This window comes from Echeneis naucrates, chromosome 19 (genome assembly GCF_900963305.1).
Source record: "Echeneis naucrates chromosome 19, fEcheNa1.1, whole genome shotgun sequence".
Lineage (NCBI taxonomy): Eukaryota > Metazoa > Chordata > Actinopteri > Carangiformes > Echeneidae > Echeneis > Echeneis naucrates.
In genome coordinates this window covers 191303-209805 of record NC_042529.1, presented here as the reverse complement: position 1 = coordinate 209805, position 18503 = coordinate 191303, and the positions used below count along the sequence as shown (strand labels likewise).

At 46.3% G+C, this 18503-nt stretch overlaps 3 protein-coding genes across 3 annotated transcripts; 2 read left to right on the top strand and 1 right to left on the bottom strand.

The window, feature by feature from the left end:
• The first annotated feature begins 997 nt into the window (after window positions 1-997).
• slc16a12b (solute carrier family 16 member 12b) lies at window positions 998-4879 on the top strand. Its single transcript, XM_029528117.1, has 8 exons — window positions 998-1014; window positions 1333-1446; window positions 1941-2044; window positions 2110-2253; window positions 2607-2897; window positions 3266-3620; window positions 3980-4239; window positions 4662-4879. The coding sequence occupies exons 2-8, from the start codon at window positions 1334-1336 to the stop codon at window positions 4877-4879; spliced, it is 1485 nt and encodes a 494-aa protein (XP_029383977.1). The 5' UTR covers window positions 998-1014; window position 1333.
• Window positions 4880-5184: 305 nt separating this feature from the next.
• LOC115059952 (kinesin-like protein KIF20A) lies at window positions 5185-14711 on the bottom strand. The gene is made up of 32 exons (XM_029527715.1): window positions 14651-14711; window positions 14150-14266; window positions 13972-14061; window positions 13486-13605; window positions 13227-13365; window positions 12810-12994; window positions 12698-12725; window positions 12466-12611; window positions 12291-12363; window positions 12091-12202; window positions 11696-11767; window positions 11457-11603; window positions 11221-11383; window positions 10857-11129; window positions 10527-10630; window positions 10077-10245; window positions 9637-9751; window positions 9493-9554; window positions 9252-9371; window positions 8992-9145; window positions 8710-8910; window positions 8468-8592; window positions 8200-8373; window positions 7929-8083; window positions 7651-7817; window positions 7328-7402; window positions 7005-7228; window positions 6765-6857; window positions 6638-6689; window positions 6491-6598; window positions 6134-6270; window positions 5185-6054 (listed from the first exon to the last, which is right to left on the bottom strand). Exons 2-32 carry the CDS (start codon window positions 14255-14257, stop codon window positions 5971-5973), a joined length of 3975 nt encoding a protein of 1324 aa, XP_029383575.1. The 5' UTR covers window positions 14258-14266; window positions 14651-14711; the 3' UTR covers window positions 5185-5970.
• A 451-nt stretch (window positions 14712-15162) lies between these two features.
• bbs1 (Bardet-Biedl syndrome 1) lies at window positions 15163-18319 on the top strand. Its single transcript, XM_029527184.1, has 7 exons — window positions 15163-15368; window positions 15589-15970; window positions 16047-16229; window positions 16347-16478; window positions 16608-16714; window positions 16846-16966; window positions 17159-18319. Exons 2-7 carry the CDS (start codon window positions 15602-15604, stop codon window positions 17987-17989), a joined length of 1743 nt encoding a protein of 580 aa, XP_029383044.1. The 5' UTR covers window positions 15163-15368; window positions 15589-15601; the 3' UTR covers window positions 17990-18319.
• The last annotated feature ends 184 nt before the right edge of the window (window positions 18320-18503 follow it).

Genomic DNA, 18503 nt, shown 5'->3' with positions numbered 1-18503 from the left:
CTTCTCTTTGAATTATGACACTTGGAATATATGCATATTAATTGTTTCAATACATATCAAATAACCATACTGAGATTTTATTCATAATATTTAATTATTCCAGCTGCAGTTGAACTTGTCTATAGAGTTAATTACATTAATAACTATTATTAGTGGATTGTGTTTTTCTTTATCAGATGGTTCAGGTGTTCAATACATGATTATTATTATTGTTGTTGTGCTATAAACAGGAAGCTAAACTGGACTCACTGACCTGGACTTCTAACACTTTGGCACTCAGTGCCAGTCATGTATAATGGTCATTATAAACTTGTTCATTTTAAATTAACTGCAGTAAAAGTCCCTCAAAAACATCAATACATTTGATTATGAGTGATAATTCTGTTTTAGTCAGAAAAAACAAACCTAATTATAATGTCAGTTTTTATAGTTAATAGTTAATTAATTTAATTAATTAATGATATAACCTGTACAGGGCTTTGGGGTCTCAGGTGTTTTTCCATGTTCAGGTTAAAGGACTGAGCAGATATCTCAGCTGGTGCGTTCAGATATGACGCTGCACATCTGACAAACACTAAAGCTCCTTTGGTCCTGGCCTGTTGTGGTGTCTCTGACCTCGTAGTCCACTGGCAGTAAACACCTCAGGACATAAATAACTATATGTCCTGAGGACGTAGACATGGAGCTTTTAGAGCTGTCCATCTGGTGTGCATGTTTTCTGACACCTGACACCTGACAGGTCTCTCCTTCGCTCAAGATTCCCCCACTGGAGTTGTCAGGTGCCCCGAATGAAGCGCTCTCTCACACGGCAACACATTGTTGACTCCTGTTCTGAGTCTCAGCAGACGACAGATGTCAGAAGATAAATGAGTTCAAAATCAAATGCTCCTGTGGCTCTCTGAGTGCTTGGTTCATATCTCCTCACACGGAGGTCGGTTAATGATTGAGGGTCAGCTGGTGACTTATTGACCGAAGACACTTTTTGACTCGAGTTACAGAAAGAGGCCAGTCAGACTCTGCTCTCCCTGCTGTTGCGGTCTTCTGGGTCTGATTGGATGGGGGAATGTTTTCCAGCCGATTCTGTTTTTTTCACTTTGAGTCTTCATCCCTAACGCCGGACTCATCGTCCTCATCCTCTGGTTCTTGTCGCAGCTCCACCCAGCCAGTCTCCTCCCTGGATGTCTGACGTGGACTAGGCCTCAGAAGTCAGATCTAGACCTGAGGGTTATCCCATCAGACTGCGATACTGACAAGCTTATCTTCTGGGACCAACAAATTTCAAGACCAGGACCAGTGAGCAGTGAGCAGCACGTGACCAGTTCAGTCTGCAGTAATGGCTGATGGGAAGCGGCGGTGCGGTGGGGTGACTCCTCCAGACGGCGGGTGGGGCTGGGTGATCGTCGGCTGCTGCTTCATGGTGACAGTCTGCACACGTGCAGTGACCAGGTGAGAGGCACACACAACCTATGTGTTATGTTAGAGGTACAGTATTTCAACCACGTCCTCAGAAACACAACAAATAATGAATAAATCAAAGTGTCAACTTCAACAAAACCAGTGTGGCTACAAAATCACAAAATAAGGTCAGCATGAAAACACAACAACCGTCATCACTGTTTCCTCCATCTGTAGTCCTGTCCACTAATGGATTAACTGCAGCTTCTTTATCGACACACACTTTGTGGTTGTTATGTGTGCACCAGTCCTCAGAGACTGGGGGACTGGGACAGTCCTTGAGGAGGACCCAGCTGAACCACCTGACCCCCCCCATGAGTTTGACGGAACAGCTGAAGGTCTGAGACTCTGACACCTGAACAAACAGAATCAAACAGAAGCCAGCAGGGAGACCCACCACTCGTCTGACTCCTCCCCATTGTTACTGGCAGATTTTTCTGATCACTGATCAATTACTAATAAGCTGCTGTCCGTGTATCTCTCAGGTGCGTCTCCATCTTCTTTGTGGACTTTCAGCTCCACTTTGGAGCAGACTATGCCACGACAGCCTGGATCCACAGCCTAGTGGACTGCATCACCATGCTCTGTGGTCAGTACCCAGACACACCACACTTTTAATCCAGCGGGAGAATCTCACTCTGTTTGTGTGTCCAGCTCCTGTGGGCAGTCTGGTTGGGAATCATTGGTCCTGCCGGGTATCCGTGGTGACTGGTGGACTTTTGTCATCCTGTGGACTCCTCCTGAGCTCCTTCACCACCAGTCTGGAGCTGCTGTACTTCAGCCTGGGAGTCCTGACAGGTCTGAACTAGTGCGTGTTACTTTCATTGTGAAAATGGCCGTTAGCAGGTTAAAAAATGCTTTAATGCGTTCCATTTAAAATCTTTGTTTAGATTGCAGTTGACTAAATCTGCAAGATTTCTGACAGATTAAAGTCATTTTGATATTTTGTTGGCTAAAATCAAAACATTTCAGATGACTCAAATATGACAAACTAAATAAAATTTTAGCCAAAAGACTACAATTGAAAATAAAATTAAAATTACCTGTGGAAATGATCACTGCTCAGAGCTGGTTCTCTTTGGTCTCAATCCTTTTTGTGGGACCTTATGAGACAGACCAGAAGGTGTTGAAGTGTCTCAACCTGTCTCCAGGTCTAGGTTTTGCTCTGTGTTACACCCCAGCCATTGCTATGGTGGGTGTGTATTTCCGGCGAAGGAGGGCTCTGGCGTACGGCATCGCCATGTCGGGGAGCGGGATTGGGACCTTTGTGTTGGCGCCAGCCGTGCAGCTGTTGATCGAGCTGTACTCATGGAGAGGGGCGCTGCTCATCCTCAGTGCCTTTGTTGCCAATCTCTGTGTCTGTGGGGCACTGCTTCGCCCAATCACACTGCGAGGGGATGATAAGGAGGTGGAGCCAAACTTTGGAGGGGAGGGGAAATGTGGTGAGAAGCAATGATGTGTGTGATTTAATGTCCTTTAGAGGCCAATAGGGCTCTATGAGAACCAGTCCCTGCACAGGATCAGGACCAGGGGATGGAGATGATTTGAGTGCAAGACTGATGCTAGCTTTCATTTAAATGTGATGATGTAGATGAATCTGCATGACGAAGACTTAACTGGCGGCATCACAAATTAATAACAAATAGAAACACATACACAAATCCACAGTAAGGGCTGTACTTCATGTAGATGTTTTTGGGACAATGAAGGTAAAAGATTCTTCTTCCATCTACTCATTTTAGAATGACAAAAAAGAAACCACCTGAAAATGTCCAAGAACTCTGACTCTTCATCATGTCTCCTGGTGCAGGTAGCACCTTATCACCGGACGCTGACCGTGTGGAGAAACTGGAGTCTGGAGGCAGCCCTTTGTCCTGCACTGTGTTGCCATCTTCCTTACCACCCAGCCGTCAGATACAGAGGATGTGCCTAAGCTACGACTCCCTGTGTAGTAAGGCGTACCGTTTCCTCCTGCTGCCGGATTTCCTGGGCCTGGCTGTGTCCTTCCTCTTCCTGGCCAGTGGCTGCAGTCTCCCCTTCGTCTACCTTGTTCCCTACGCCCTGAGCGCCGGCATCAGCCACCAGCATGCTGCCTTCCTCATGTCGATCCTGGGAATCGTCAACATTGTGGGGAACATCACCTTCGGCTGGCTGACAGACCACAGGTATGCATTTTCCGTTGCATTTTTACATCCATGATCTTTCAGGCTTATCCTCTGAGAACCCCATTACAGTTTGAAGACTCCAACCTGTCAACCTCAGCTATCTTACAGACAGATCTTGTAATTTTGGCTGTTTGATTTCCTGAAGATTTCCCATAATTTGAACCAAACTTGCTGAGGAGTCAGGTCTTGGCCTGAGCCAGTCTGGTAAAAGGGGTTCACGACTCTTCCTTAGAACTCATGACCTCAGACTTGTTCCAGTTCCTGACACATCAGACAGTTGAGTTACAGAGCTGCCGTTGAGATGGTAGAGTTTGTTCAGTGTTGCTAACTTTCAACTCATAGTTGTTTCTTGGTCTTAGGTGTTTGAAGCCACATCGTCTCACATGTTACATCTTCTCGGTGGCGATGGAGGGAATCAGCTGTCTCTTCATGCCGTTGTTTCGTTCCTTCCCGCTCCTTGTGCCCTTTGCCGTTCTCTACGGATACTTTGATGGCGCCTATGTGGCTCTGATCCCGGTGGTGACATCAGATGTGGTGGGAACTATGTACCTCTCCTCAGCGCTGGGTGTTGTATACTTCCTTCACGCTATCCCATACCTCATCAGCCCACCCATCGGAGGTGAGACCGCCACCAACCACGCCTACAGCATCATCATGGTGTCAAAGTCACAACCGTGTGGAGTCATTTCCATTTCAAATTAAAAGGTTTTAAATGTTAAAATTTTTCCTAATTGAAATTATTGATGCTCTTTTTCTGTTCCCGTTTGGTCCTGAGGCCAAAGACTTATGAAACTATTATGAAATTATGAAACCAGCAGGACGGTTTCTCTTTTGATTCATTTAAACATGATACACAGTCCTGGTCCATAGCTGTGTGAGATTCATTCCTGTTCTGATTGGTCAGGTCCAGCTTGCATTCACGCCCTTTTTCAGTTTCCATGTCAAAACTGTCACTTTCTGTTTCCTGTGTCAAAGCTTCTTTAAATATATGTTCATGCTGAGTCTGATGTCACAGATGATTTCTTCTTCTCTGGTCTTCAGGTTGGCTGGTTGATGTCACAGGAAGTTACACAGCCACTTTCTTCCTCAGTGGCACAGCCATGCTGTTAAGCGCGCTCATCCTCTCTGCTGTCATTGGTGTTCGTAAGTGTTGCCGCCGCTTGACGTCTGCTGCCAAGGAAACAGAGAGCGATGCCGACCAATCAGACCGTTTCATCGCCTTCAACAAGGAGGCAGCCAGTCAGGTTGTATCTTCATAGCCTCAGAGGAAGTGGCCAAATTCATCGACGCCAAAGATGGCTGGAGACAGTGCTGTGATAGATGAACTTAGCGCCAATCAAATCAAACAACTGAAAAGGTCAAAAGGTTTTCAATGCAACATTCAAAATATCTGATGATGATGTGGATTTTGTTTTTTAGCAGCCAGGATGTTCATATATATTCCCTGTCACAACTAAAACATTTTATTTTATTGGCATGAGAGAAACACAGGGAGGGAAATATCCTGTTCAACTGACAGTTATTGAAACATGACATCAACAGTCACCATGAGAATTATTTAAAAAAGGTCCATATTCTAATTTAAACCCTCCAGTGCTTCATCTGAAGTTGATATGGCTTCCTTGAGACATCAAAGTTTCAGGCTCAGTGTTTGAATCCTGTGAGCATTTCTCTGTGGAGTGAAACCTTTGATAATTGTACTATAATAGGCGTGATTTAGAATCCAAGAGCACAGGGAGGTCTTATCTTAGACCACATGGACCTTTAACCTGTTTCTTACCTGAGTGACAGAAGCTGCTGTTCTACATTAGAACATTTACAGAAAATAGGAGTCCGTTTTCTTGTAATTGTTACAAAACTCCTTCAAGTCACAAAAGAGGTGTCAGTTATTGTTTTTACTGCAATGTGGATTCATTAAAAGGAATATTTTGTGTACATCCATGTTTCAAATACTGTGAGGTAAAACAACCAGATTCAGTCAGACAGAACCAAAAGCTATGAATCGAACAAAAAAAAAAGTAATAAAAATATCACTGAATCTGTAGCTTTTATTTAACTTTAAAAATCTGTACAGGTGATAAATCAGGATTCATCTTTGATTATTGTTCCTGTGCTTGTGGTTTTCCATGTTTGCCCTTTTCAGTCACTGTAGCAGTAAACTAAAGCAGAGTGGGAGGCCACAAATCCTTTTCATTTAGTATGAAGTGGAAAATGTTTCTCGTGTTTTATTGTCCCCAGAGATAAAACACCCTAAAAATCAGACACCAGTCATTTCAAAACAAACCCTACCCATCAGACTGAAGGGTACAAGGTGTGTCTTACAGGGTTGTGTTGTCACAGGATGATGAGGTCACTTCCTGCAGGTTTTAGAGCGCAGCTGTCTCCTGATGGTGGTGTGGGCACTCTCTTTCTCCTCCTCTGCTCCTCCTAAAAGCTGCAGGAACACAAAGATCTAAGCACACAAACAGCCAATCACAGTGAGCTGTGAACAAACCAACCTTTGCCTATCTCACCGTGTGCGGCGAGTCCTGCAGTGGAGTAGCTGCATCCATCTTGAAAAGCTTCCTCCGTCCTCGCCGAGGTTTGGTTGCTGTAGTAACCGTCGATTCTTCTACCAAGTTTCCACTGACCAGATCAACAATGGTTTTAGCTGTGGTGGGGAGAGGGCAGTTAGATCACACTAAAGACGGTGGCTCAAAGGGGCCAACACAATAAATAAGAACTATGTTGTGAAGTTAATCAGTTGCCTAGCAACAATATTTCTGTTACTTTTCAAAGTAGTTCAACAGTAATATCAGTCCCCCAGAAACCAGGACAGTTCCCTTCCCACAATCCTCAGCTCTGGTGCTGGTTCAGGTTTGTTGACTTACCTTTGTTGCCCAGGATAGAGGGAGAACTGTGGATCAGCTCCCCGATCCTCTGCAGGGTCCCGTCTCTCTTCTCCTGCACCACAGAAGAGACATGATCAGAAAGGTGCACTCACCGCTGCTATGTTCACCTGTATTCTGACGTCTGACCTCTCACCTGTCCTTGCACTCTGTTCCTTTTATTCTCACTGGACATCAGATCCTGCAGGCAGACACTCATGTTGATGTTATAACTTCCTGGTATAATGTCAATCTAATGAAAACAACACGTACAAACCTCCACCTCGCAGCTCTTCCTCTTCCTGCCAGTTGTTTTTGGGGTTTTCTTCCTGTCGGCCATGTTGAACCTCAGAGGAGAAATATGAATATCCTGCTCAGGAGACACACAAAGGTAAACTGTAAATTCTTGTCTGATTGACAAGTGATCAACCAGATTGTTCTTTAACAACACCACCACTTTCTGTGGTTATCCTTAATCTTATCCTTAAATCAGACTTTGTGGTTCAGTAGAACTCACCGGTTTGTTTTCTTTTTCCTCTTTCAGTCTCTGCAGTTTCTCCATCTCTCTTTTCACAGCCTCGAACTCCCTGCTCTTCCTCCTCCTGCCCCTCCCCCCATTCTCCCCCAGTTGTCTTCTCTTCCTCTCCTGAAATCTCTGGATCTCCTCCTTCAGCTCCTGCACCACTGACACCTTCCTCTCCTCTTCCACACTGCTCTCCTTCTCCTCCATCCTCTGCAGCTCTTCCTTCAGGTGTTCCAGCTCTGACATAGAACAGACGAGACTTTCATCGTCATCATCCTCCCTCTTCCTCCTCATGATGGTTGTGGAGGTGTTGTTACCTTGTCTCAGTGTCTCCATCTGTCTGAGAGTCTCTTCTAAAAGATCCTCCTTCTCCATCAGAATATGCTGCCGCTCTAATCAAACAAGAGTGCCATGACGCCACCACAGAAGAACTTGTTCAAGATCAAAGGAGAGTGATGTGAGGAAGAGTTAGCCTCCTCATCATCACTCTGTTCGTGAGAGTGATGGAACAAATTTCCTTTTTATTTTTGTCTTTCCCTTGTCCAAGTTTGAAAACCGGGAGCTTCATTTCTAGTATGTTCATACATACCTGGCAATAAAACAATTTCTGATTCTGAATCACAGTCAGTTTTTTCCTCACCTTGTTTCTCTTCCTCCTCTTCTCTCCTCCTCTCCTCCTCCAATCTCTTCATCTCCTCCAGTCTCCTACGTAAAGTTACACCTTCTGACTCAAGCGTCGCACTGAGGCAGGAGAATTCTGCTTTCTGATTTGCCAATTCCTCTGTAAGATCAACACACCTTTTCTTACTGCAGGAGAGGACAGGAGGCAAGGGGAGCAGAGACGAAGAGTTTGATTAGTTAGTGTGTATTTACAGCGAATGTGCTGATGAGCATTGGTGTATTGATCGGTGATCAGACCTGTGAGTCAGAGCCTCTTCCAGCCGGCTGATTTCTCTCTGCAGATCCAAGATATGTTGTGACTTCTGAGTCGATCTCTGCAGAGCTACTTCACTCTCCTTCTTCATCTGCTCCATGACAGTTTGGAAAGAACTGCTGCTCCGCCCCTCCTCCTCCTGAAACAATCAATCAATCACTCAATCACTGCTCCCCTCCCCCTGAAGAAAATCAAAAACGATCATTACTGATGAACAACTGAAGGACCTTCCTCAATAAGTTAAAGAGAAAGAACCTTGACTTCCTGTCTCAGATTCTCCACTTCCTCTGTCAAACTGTTGATTGTTTTGGTCTTCTGCTGTGATTGGCTCTGCAGGTCCAGGAGGCAGGTCTCTTTGGTCTTGAGCTGTTCTGATAGGCTGTCAGACCTGTCAGTCTTCTCCTTGAGCTGCTTCTGCAGACCAGTGACCTGGAGAGTAACAGCAATCACAAACAGCAGGAGACAGTGCAGTCAGCTGAGATGTTACAAATGAGCGACTGCAAATGAAGAAGAAGAGCAGCACCTCTGTCTGCAGCTGGAAGATGCCGTTAACTAGAGCTTTGTTCTCCTTTATCAGCCTGGACGTTTCCCTTTGTTCAGACTCCAGAGACGAAAGCACCGTGGCGCAGTTTGGACACTCGTCCAGATCTGAGACAGAAAATAGTGCTGCAGTTCTTTTATTCAGTCTTGGTACCACTGCATGTGGTATGAAGTATGCGGACATCCAGTGGTTCAACTTTCAGTGACAGAGGAGTCATCTCCTACCTGTCAGCTGCTGCACCTCTTTCTCCAGCCTGGACCTTTCCTTCTTCAACTCCTCAACCTCCTCCCCCCTCCTTGCCAGCTCCTCCTCCAGTCTGGACCTCTCCTTCTTTTCCTCCTCCTCCTTCTCTTTCAGATGGATAATAAGCTCCTCCTTCGTGTCATTTTCCTCCTGAAGTCTCCAGATCTCCTCCTCTAGAATCACTAAGACAGAAGACAGAACATTTTATGAAGAAGTTGGAGAGCAGTTCTCCATCCCTCCCCCTCCATTTGCCCTCCTCCCACCTCTCTTCTTCGATGGACCTTCTTTCTCCTCATCCTCCACATTTTCACGGGGGCGCTTCCTTTTTTCTTCCACCTCTCCTCCCACCCCCCTCAGGCAGCAGCAGGTCCGCTGAAGCTCCATGAGCTCCAACTTGATCGAGTCCACCACCGCTCTCTGAGAGAGAGCAGGTCAGAGTTCAAATAGGTTTTGGGCTCCTTTATTTATTACAGTCATTTTATTTTGTTTATAAAACAGGTCAGAGAATGATAAGTGTATGTACGTCTTTGGTGGCATTCTCCATGGCGGTGTCCATGGCAGCCTGAAGTTTGTTGATGTCGTCGTCTTTCTGCTGGCAGACGTCCATCAGCTCTGAGGATTTCTGTCGCTGCTGCTCAAGACTCTGGATAAAGACGCACAGCACCAGGTGAGCACCAGAGCTATTGTCCAATCAGACTGCAGTGTGCAACACAGTAAGGGGTCCAGAGCAGAGACCTCACTGAAGAAGACAGACTCTACAGTACCTCTAGGAGTTTCTGCAATTGGTCATCTGACTGCTGCTTCTCCAATCGTAGCATCTCCAGTTCTGCAAAGCACCACAGTCAAGGGTCAAAGTCATATGAACACTTGTATGTGTGTATGTACCTGCAGAGCGTGTGTGTGGGTACCTGCATTGTGTGTTTGCTGAGTCAGACAGCGGTGAACACTCTGAGCATCCTCTCTGATCTTCTCCAGGTCTTCGGTCATTGATCCGATGATTCCCTCCAACAGAGCCACCTGCTTCTCCTGATGACCAATCAAAGGCAGGAAGTTAATTAGTTAATAAATCGGAATGAGTTTGTTGGGGAAAAATGACACTGCAGCGCACTATTTTTCAGATCAATAATATGAATACAACAGCTGAGATGGACCTTCAAGATAAAAAAAAAAAAACAACAAAAAAAAAACAACCCAACAACAACAACAAAAAAACAATCATTAAAAGTAGCAACAACCTGTGAATGAAATATGATGCATCACTTTTAATTAGTTACAAGCTAAAGGCTAACTCCCATAAGTCTGGATGTGTCTGATGACGTCAGTCCTCAGTCTGAGCAGAAAGACAAACTGGACTTTGAAGTACACCAGAGAGCTTTAAAGGGAAAACTGTTGTCACCTTGTTGTTGTTGGAGCTGACGGCTGACAGATCGACTGTCCTGCTGACCAGGTTCTTGAGGATCTCCACTCTTCTCTCCGCTCGCTCCTCTAAGATCTCCCTCTCCTTCTCTAAACGATCACTGAGACACACATTTCAGTCTGACCTTCATTATTTTCAGTGAAGCATGAACAAGTAAACCTTGATGAATACACTTTAATCAAAATCACTGCCAATTAATAATAATCTTCCCTCTTAATTAACAAACCAGCTTATCAATAAACCTTACATTTCCTATTAAATATGAACTGAATCTTATGTGTTTAAACTCTTTCTGGTCAGTTAAAGGAACTAAAGAACTTAATAATTAATTATAGAAATTACTAATTGAGCAGATAGTCACATGATCACTGCACTGCTCACCTGTAGTCTTTCTCCATCTTGTTAAAAAGCTCCATGAATTCAGAGCTGACTTCTTCTCTGATCTGAGCTTCCAAAACCAAACGCAGAGCTGCATCTCTGTCAGACTGCCAAATACAGACACACAAAATTACACAGTGAAACTTAAATCAGTCATCAAAACTAAACAATGGTGAAGGTGTTTACTGTGGTTGACCTTTGACCCTAATAGTTTCCACTCTTATGAATTGAGTTAGTATCCCAAAAACATTTTTGAGGGAAGAAGAACAATTTAAAACTAAAACAGCACAAGAAGAAATTAGGTCATGTGGACATGACTCCACAGACAGTCACCTTCTCCTCTTCCTCCATGGTCCTGTCTTCACCTCCAGCATCTAGAACAGTTCCCTCTATTACACTCTCCTCCTCTTCCTCCTCCCACTCTTCACCATCCTCATCCTCCAATACGTCCTCAAGATTCGTCTCCCAGGCAACCAGTGAGCTCTTCCTGCCCCTCCGCGACACATTTCTTCGCTGGTCAGCATCGTCGATGATCATGGACAGCTCCATGGCTGACCTGGAGGGGGCACCATCCAGGACCACCGGCCTTGAGTTCAGTAACACCACCTGAGTGACAGTTCACGCAGTTATTGCTCTCTGTGATCAGGTGTTTGCACATGGGAGGGCTTCCTGTTTGGATGACTGTGGGTATGCTGACCTTCTGTGCAAGGGCGGAGAACTTGAGGACATTAAGTGTCTCATCAAAGCACGATGCATTTTGGTTAATGTTGACAACCATTGAGACCCGGCCAGCACCACTGAAGAAGAACTGCAGGAAGTGGGTAAGTTTCGACTCCCTGAAAGGAACGTGGTGCTGGAACCTGCACAAGATAGCGGTGACAATGACTTAACCATACACAAACATATACCAACAAACACACAGTATGAGCGTACTTGGCGTGTTGGTTGAGTCTCATGGCACTGATGCACTTCCCGAGTGTCAGCAGAGAGTTGTTAATGTTTCCTGCTTCCTTGAGTCTCTCTCCTGTGTTTTGAGTCCGAGAGCAGCGCTCCGAGCCGGCCAAGTCGCACAGAGCCAGTCTGAACACACAACACAATGGTTCACTGCAAAGGGAAAACAGCAACGTAGATGATACCACCTGACGATGATCAACAGTGAACTGCTGCTTTACTCGCTGATGCCGAGGACTCTAGGAACTCCGATGTCATCCACTCTGAGGATCCTGATGGAGAAGATGCTGTGGCTGCAGAGAGAAACTGACTAGTCAACTCTTTACAGGGACAGGACACACCAATTATAAACCTCTTTCACTCATAACTTTCTTCGGCCCCGCCCACTTGCAGAGTATTTTAATTTTAAACCTCTCTTTCCTCTGTTTATCTTCTATTGTTTTAATTTGAGCTTGTACAGAATATGACGCTACCTTTTTTCCCCCTATTGTTTCATGACAGCTGAGATTAAGGATTTAAAAACCTCTGAGGTGTTTGATAGTGGACCTGGACTAGATCAGATTAAAGTCTCAGTTGAACATGAAACAGGCCTAAGTGTGAGCAACATGAGGCTGACCTCCTGCTAGACAGCTGGTTCAGTCTAGTGGAGGAGAAGCTCTGGTTCTTCTTCCCGATTTTCATCACTCTGTAGGCCTCCTCTGAGCTGCTCACCTGTACCCAGCGCAAGTCTGAAACAGCAACACAAAAACATTGCAGCTGAATCAGAGACTGAAGTGGTGGCGTCATCTCACTCTCATTGTCTGATGGAGAAACCACCTTTGATGAAGGAGTTTCCCTTGACATCCTGAGACAGACGGAGCGTGGTCCTCTTCTGGTGTCCACTGGGAACCTGAAGTCAAAAAACAGTCAGGTGATCCAGCAGCTGGACAACTGGTTATGTTGCTACAAGGATAGCTCAGGTCCAATGAGCAGTGGTGTGTGTGTGTTTCACCTGTTCCAGCAGGTCATGGATGTTGTCATTGTAAATCTCACAGAATGAAACCCAGACAGAGAAGCGAACATTTGAGGCAACATCCAGGCAGAAACTGTCAGCTTCAGAAACATTGTTCAGGCTGCTGTCAGAGCTGAGAGACGACCCTGCGCGCACAGTATAGTTTGTGAAAGCAGCAGCCATGGCTTTGCAGTAGGTTTCTTGGAGTAAAGTGATAAAATCAGTCACTGACCTTCAAGGAACGCTGACTTTTTGTCATTCTGCAGATAAAAACAGACACCAGTCAACAGTCTCACATCACTGTGTGATGTTGGTTTGATTTGTGTTTGCACGTTATATCTGACCTCTTTGAGCAATCTCAGCAGGTTCTTCTTGTTGCTGTTCTCTACTGCCTGTTGGTCGAGGGTCAGTCTGCTGAAGTCTCTGCAGCGCTGAGGCTTCAGGTCGCTCCGGCTATAGAGGCGACCTTCGATACTGTTGAATATGACTGACAGAGACCTGGGCAGCAGACCTGAGTCATGATCTGGGCCTGATGAAGACAAATAGACAAACTGGCTAACTAAGCTGGGACCTGCTGCAGCTTGTTAAAGGTCAACGTTTTGAATTTTTCTCCAGTGGATCAGGTGAAGCAACTCCGAAGGACATATTTCACTAATAACTGACTTGCATAGAGCTTATAGAAGCTTAAAAAAATAAATAAATTCTGAGAATCTTTTAGTCAATTATCCCAACGTTTGAATTTTCTGTTGAAGGAATCTGACCGAGGAATGTGAAGGTCTTTCCAGCATTGGTGACTCCATATGTGAAGACCAGACAGTTTCCTCCTCCCAGAACATCTTGCACCAAAGTACGGACTGATCCCTCAAACACTTTCTTCTGACTGGCCTCAGGACCAAAGACCTTGACCCAGGGCACAACATGAAAATCAGTTTTAAAAGCCTCAACTACAGATCTCATCCTCTGTGTTAGACAGTGCACAGAGGAAAACAATGGTAAAAGAAGGGGGATGTGAGATTTTACCTGTGTGAAGCTGAACCTCTGCGCTGTCTGTGGGAGGGACTTCTCACTCTGTCGAATTGAATGACAGCTCCTAGGAGCCTTCAAGACCACGGTGTCCGGCCCCTCAATGGTCACGCACTCCTTCAGAACGAGATAAAACCATCAAGACAACAACAAAGGAAGCTCAAAACATGTCACCAATTGTAATCGACATTTAGAAATTTCTAAAATGTGTGATGTTTCATTATCAAGGCTATTGACCATTATTATCATTATGGACAGTCTACAGTTTAACACACATATTACAGTACAGGCCAAAAGTTTGGACACACCTCATTCAAATAATAGGAAAGAGTGTCCAAACTTTTGGCCTGGACTGTATATATTACATTAAGGTATGATTTAAAAATGCAATCGAACAATAAAAGTGAAACATTCATCAGATCATCATTAGCAGCAGCCATAATGAAAGTAGTTCATCTGAGTGGGTCCTACAGTGAATGTTACCTGTGACTCTCCATTGCCGCTCTCAGTTAGAGTGAATGGTCGAACCCTCAGGTAGACCTGCAGGTTCTCAGATTCAGACTTAATGGTGTCCTGCTGACAGAAAAAAACAGCATCATTAGTCACAGCTTCCAGTGACACAATAAAACTTTCCTGCTCAACTCCGGAGCAGGTAACTCACCTGTTCAGGTACAGCATCAAATTCGCCCAGCAGATCTCTCCTAATATCATCCACCTCCACCGGGCCGACCCTCTCCGGCTTCCCAGCTAAACAGGACTCCTCCATCATCTCTGCGAGCTGACACACATACAGAGTTAAACATCAGACTTTGAACATCCCACTCCTCCATCTTCCTCAGCAGCAGTCGGTTTCAGGCTACACAGACCGAACAGACATGTGATGCTGTGGCGGACAAAACATCTACAGCAGAACCTGTTCAGCTGTAGACCGGCACCGGGAGTCCCACCCCACGCCAGTGAGCCCAGACAATAAGAAAACAACACGAAAGCTTCTGTTCAATTCGGTCCTTTTAAACGAGCCGTCGCCATGCTGTTAGCATGAGCCACAACAACAACTAGCTAACCATCAAGCACGCCAGTTACACGGCTGTTAGTTTCGTTTTAAAATCTTTAGAGAAACTAAAGTTCACATTCGTCCTCCTCCGACCACCATCTGACCGACCTGTGACTCACTGCTGACCGGTTTTATTGAGCAGGCTCTGGTTTTAAAGCACTAATAACCGGGAATCCGCCGCCACCGCCGTTAGCTGCTCGGCTCCGCGGGCTGCAGTTTGAACCGGGACAGGAGGACCAATCAGCGCACCGCTCCGTCACGTGCTCAGCTGCGAGCTCGCGAGAGTGAAGGGACAAAAAAACAAACAAACAAAAACAAATACCGTTTCTACATGACAACAGGAATAATAGACAATAATTACCCACCATCAACAAAATCGGTTATTTCCACATCGTGCAAATAAAGAAACAGTAATGACGTTTTTATCTCAGAGGTTGTGAAAGCAAAAGCAAAGCGAGAGACTTGGCTGAGTTTGATTTTATTTCTTCTCAAAACTGCTCTCCAAAAAACATATAAATAAAAAAAAAACTAAAATTAAATGTACAAACAAATGTAGAGCGTAAACAACGGCGGTACGGAATGACGTCACCAAAAGGCGTCGACAGGCGCAGAGGGGCGGGTGAGGATCAAGCAGGAAGCGGATTTATGGTCCAGGTGGATTAGAGGCGCAAAACCGGCTTCACCTGCCGCCCTAGGACGGTACCTGGGTCGGTCTGAATCACCTGTCACCTGCTTATCGAACACACGTCCCGCCGCTTCTTGATTAAAAACAAAAGGAGACGACGTCACGCTCGAAGAGACGCAGTGGCACGTTTCTATGACAACGGTGAGGAGGGGGGATTATCGGTTTAATGATACTGCTGGTAGTCACTGCATCTGTTACTATGGTGATATAAGTTTACTGTTAATATTCAGTCATGGACTGTTAACAGATGTAAACTGTGAAAAAATATTTTTCGTAACCGATATTTAATTTCGATACATTATCAATAACATTGAGATGAAGGTGGAGATGATGATGATGGTGTGTTTCTCCCTGAATAAAGGTCAGTAGTCGTCATGTCTGAGTCGAGTGACGACAGGAAATGGCTGGACGCTCACTTCGACCCGGTGGCGGGTCTGTACACCTTCTCGTCCTGCCTGGACCTGGCGGAACTGAGCGGGGACGGGGAGAGCCAGCTGGTGGTGGGGGATCTGGGCTCGGGCTCGTCCGGCATGAAGCTGAAGGTCTACCGCGGCACGGCGCTGGTGAGCGAGAGCAGCCTGCTGGACCTGCCCGCCGGCCTCGTGGCTTTTTTCATGGACCTGCACGAGCCCAGAATCCCCGCCGTCGCCGTAGCCTCCGGACCCTGCGTCTACGTCTACAAGAACCTGAGGCCGTACTTCAAGTTCACGCTGCCAGGTCTGGAGGTCAACACACTGGAGCAGGTCAGTGTGTGTGTGTGTGTGTGTACTGTACGTGGTTGCTCCTGCTCTAACGTGTTGCTGTGGTCTCATTGGTCAGGACGTGTGGCAGCAGGCCAGGGAGGGGCAGATTGACCCCCTGACCCTGAAGGAGATGTTGGAGGGCATCAGGAAGAAGGCCGACGTTCCGCTGTCCTTCTGCTCCCTCCAGTTTCTGTCTCTGGACGCCAGTGACATGGACGAGTTTGTCCAGCTGCACAAACAGCAGCCAATCAGGCGGCAGGTGACTCACGTTATAACCGTGATTCATAAACCACTGTTTTCAGAAATAAAACATGTCATGACATCAGTGAAGCTCAATAACCTCATGCTCCTTCTGCTCTGCCCCCTCTCGTGTTAGACGGTCATCACCTGCATCGGGACATTGAAGAAAAGCACGGCCGATGAGGATGGCGTCAGTTGTTTGGTGATCGGAACGGAGAGCAGTGACATCTTCGTCCTTGACCCTGAAGCTTTCATCATTCTCGCCAAGGTAAACTGGAATTAGACCGGACTGGTCCCTGACTCAGTCTGGTTCCTACCTGGACTCATCCCTGGCCCGGACTCCAATAATCATTAATAATCAAACCTCATTAAAACGTGGTATCTCTGTCTCCTGAAGATGTCTCTTCCTGCCACGCCCACCATGATGGACGTGACAGGTCAGTTTGATGTAGAGTTCCGTATCATGGTGGCATGTCGCGACGGAAACATCTACATCCTGCGCAGGTGAGACACACCTGGGGGGGGGGGGAGTTATCAGATCTCAGACAACAATTAAGTGTCGTGTTGCTCAACTGATTCCATCATTAAATCTGAGTTAAAGTGTGAAAGTTTTTGATGGTATTGTTGCTCTTCAGGGAGTCAGACAAACCAAAGTACTGTATCGAGCTCACGTCTCACCCAGTCGGTCTGGTCCGGGTTGGGAAGAGCGTGGTGGTCGGCTGCACTGACGAGAGCTTGCAGGGCTTCACTCAGAAGGTGAGTGAGTCCTGAGGGTGGAACCTGAACCTATCAGAGATCATTATGTGACCGCAGGTCACAGGAAGAAGAAGCCATAAAAAAAGACCAGTTTAAAACCAGTTTTTACGATCTGATCCCCAACCTGACTTTAAAGAATTCAGACCATAGGTGGTATGGGAAATACTCTTCTGTCTGTTGTTGTCTCCTCAGGGGAAGAAGCTGTGGAGAATCGTCCTCCCTGCCCCCATCACCACTATGGCCTCCATGGACCTCCCCAGCCGGGGCTTCCAGGCGGTCCTGGTGGGCCTGGCTAACTGTGAGGTCCAGCTGTACCGTGATAAGAACCTTCTGAGCACCATCAAGACACCTGATGTAGTCAGCAGCATCTGTTTCGGCCGGTACGGGCGGGAGGATGGGACCCTCATCATGACCACAAAGGGAGGCGGCTTGATGGTGAAGATCCTGAAGAGGACGGCAGCGTTTGAAGACAGGGACAGCGCCCCTGGGCCGCCACTGGCCCAAAGCATCCGCCTGAACGTCCCTAAGAAGACCAAACTGTATGTGGACCAGACCCTGAGAGAGCGGGAAAATGGGCTGGCCATGCACCGCGCCTTCCAGATGGATCTCAGCCGCCTCCGGCTGGCGGCTGCCAAAACATATGTTAAGGCCCTGGAGTCCAGCCTGACGCCAGTGTCCTCCAGCCTCAGTGAGCCACTCAAGATGAACGCCGTGGTCCAGGGTCTGGGTCCGTCCTTCAAACTGACCCTGAACATCCAGAACACAGCGACCTGTCGACCTGTCATGAACCTGGCCATCAGCTTCCTGTACGATGAGAGCCTGTACCAGATGAGGAGCCCGTACATGAGGATCCCCCTGCTGGTGCCTGGACTCATCTACCCTGTCGAGACCTTCGTGGAGTGCACCAGCGACAAGGGAATCTCTGACATCATCAAGGTCTTCGTCCTGCATGAAGGGCGGAACTGCCCCCTGCTGACCGCCCACATTAACATGCCAGTCAGTGAAGGACTGAAACTCCACTGACCACATGACCTAAAGTTTGTTTATCGAAACAGGAAAACAAGGCAGGGACGTGTTTAGACAGAACTAGTTTAAATTGATGGGTCTGTATGTTTGGGTTTCATCAACACTCCAGATATTGTGTAATGTTGGGAGTTTGTTGTTCACGTTTCAAGCACAGATTTTTGTGCCCTCAGGGATAAAATCACTGTTTGTATAGAATCATTAACAAAAATGTCTGTATTTTTAAATGTAGACAAAAAAGTTTAACATTTCTGCTGAATCATAATCAGAAAGATGAAGGAAACACTTTATTTTATGTTTGTGTCTTTCCAATAAATGATCCTAAAGATTTTTTATTCTTGTTGTGGAAATTAATTCATGGTTGTTCATCCATTTATCTTGTACCTGTTATCCATTTCTGAGTCCACCACAGGGCCAACACAAACAGAACATGGAACCTCCACACAGAAAGGCCCCAGGTTGGGAACTGAGCCCATCACCTTCCTGTTGTGGGGCAACAGCACGAACCACTATG

What these genes read in the sequence shown, in the direction of transcription:
- slc16a12b (XM_029528117.1), top strand. Translation starts at nt 1,334, where the DNA reads ATGGCTGATGGGAAGCGGCGGTGCGGTGGGGTGACTCCTCCAGACGGC. An exon ending in CTGCATCACCATGCTCTGTG is followed by an intron (nt 2,045 to 2,109) that starts GTCAGTACCCAG and finishes TTGTGTGTCCAG; the next exon opens with CTCCTGTGGGCAGTCTGGTT. An exon ending in TGGAGGGGAGGGGAAATGTG is followed by an intron (nt 2,898 to 3,265) that starts GTGAGAAGCAAT and finishes CTCCTGGTGCAG; the next exon opens with GTAGCACCTTATCACCGGAC.
- LOC115059952 (XM_029527715.1), bottom strand. Translation starts at nt 14,257, where the DNA reads ATGATGGAGGAGTCCTGTTTAGCTGGGAAGCCGGAGAGGGTCGGCCCG. An exon ending in TGCTGAGATTGCTCAAAGAG is followed by an intron (nt 12,726 to 12,809) that starts GTCAGATATAAC and finishes TTTTATCTGCAG; the next exon opens with AATGACAAAAAGTCAGCGTT. An exon ending in AAGATGGAGAAAGACTACAG is followed by an intron (nt 10,246 to 10,526) that starts GTGAGCAGTGCA and finishes TGTGTGTCTCAG; the next exon opens with TGATCGTTTAGAGAAGGAGA.
- bbs1 (XM_029527184.1), top strand. Translation starts at nt 15,602, where the DNA reads ATGTCTGAGTCGAGTGACGACAGGAAATGGCTGGACGCTCACTTCGAC. An exon ending in AGGTCAACACACTGGAGCAG is followed by an intron (nt 15,971 to 16,046) that starts GTCAGTGTGTGT and finishes CTCATTGGTCAG; the next exon opens with GACGTGTGGCAGCAGGCCAG. An exon ending in CTTTCATCATTCTCGCCAAG is followed by an intron (nt 16,479 to 16,607) that starts GTAAACTGGAAT and finishes TGTCTCCTGAAG; the next exon opens with ATGTCTCTTCCTGCCACGCC.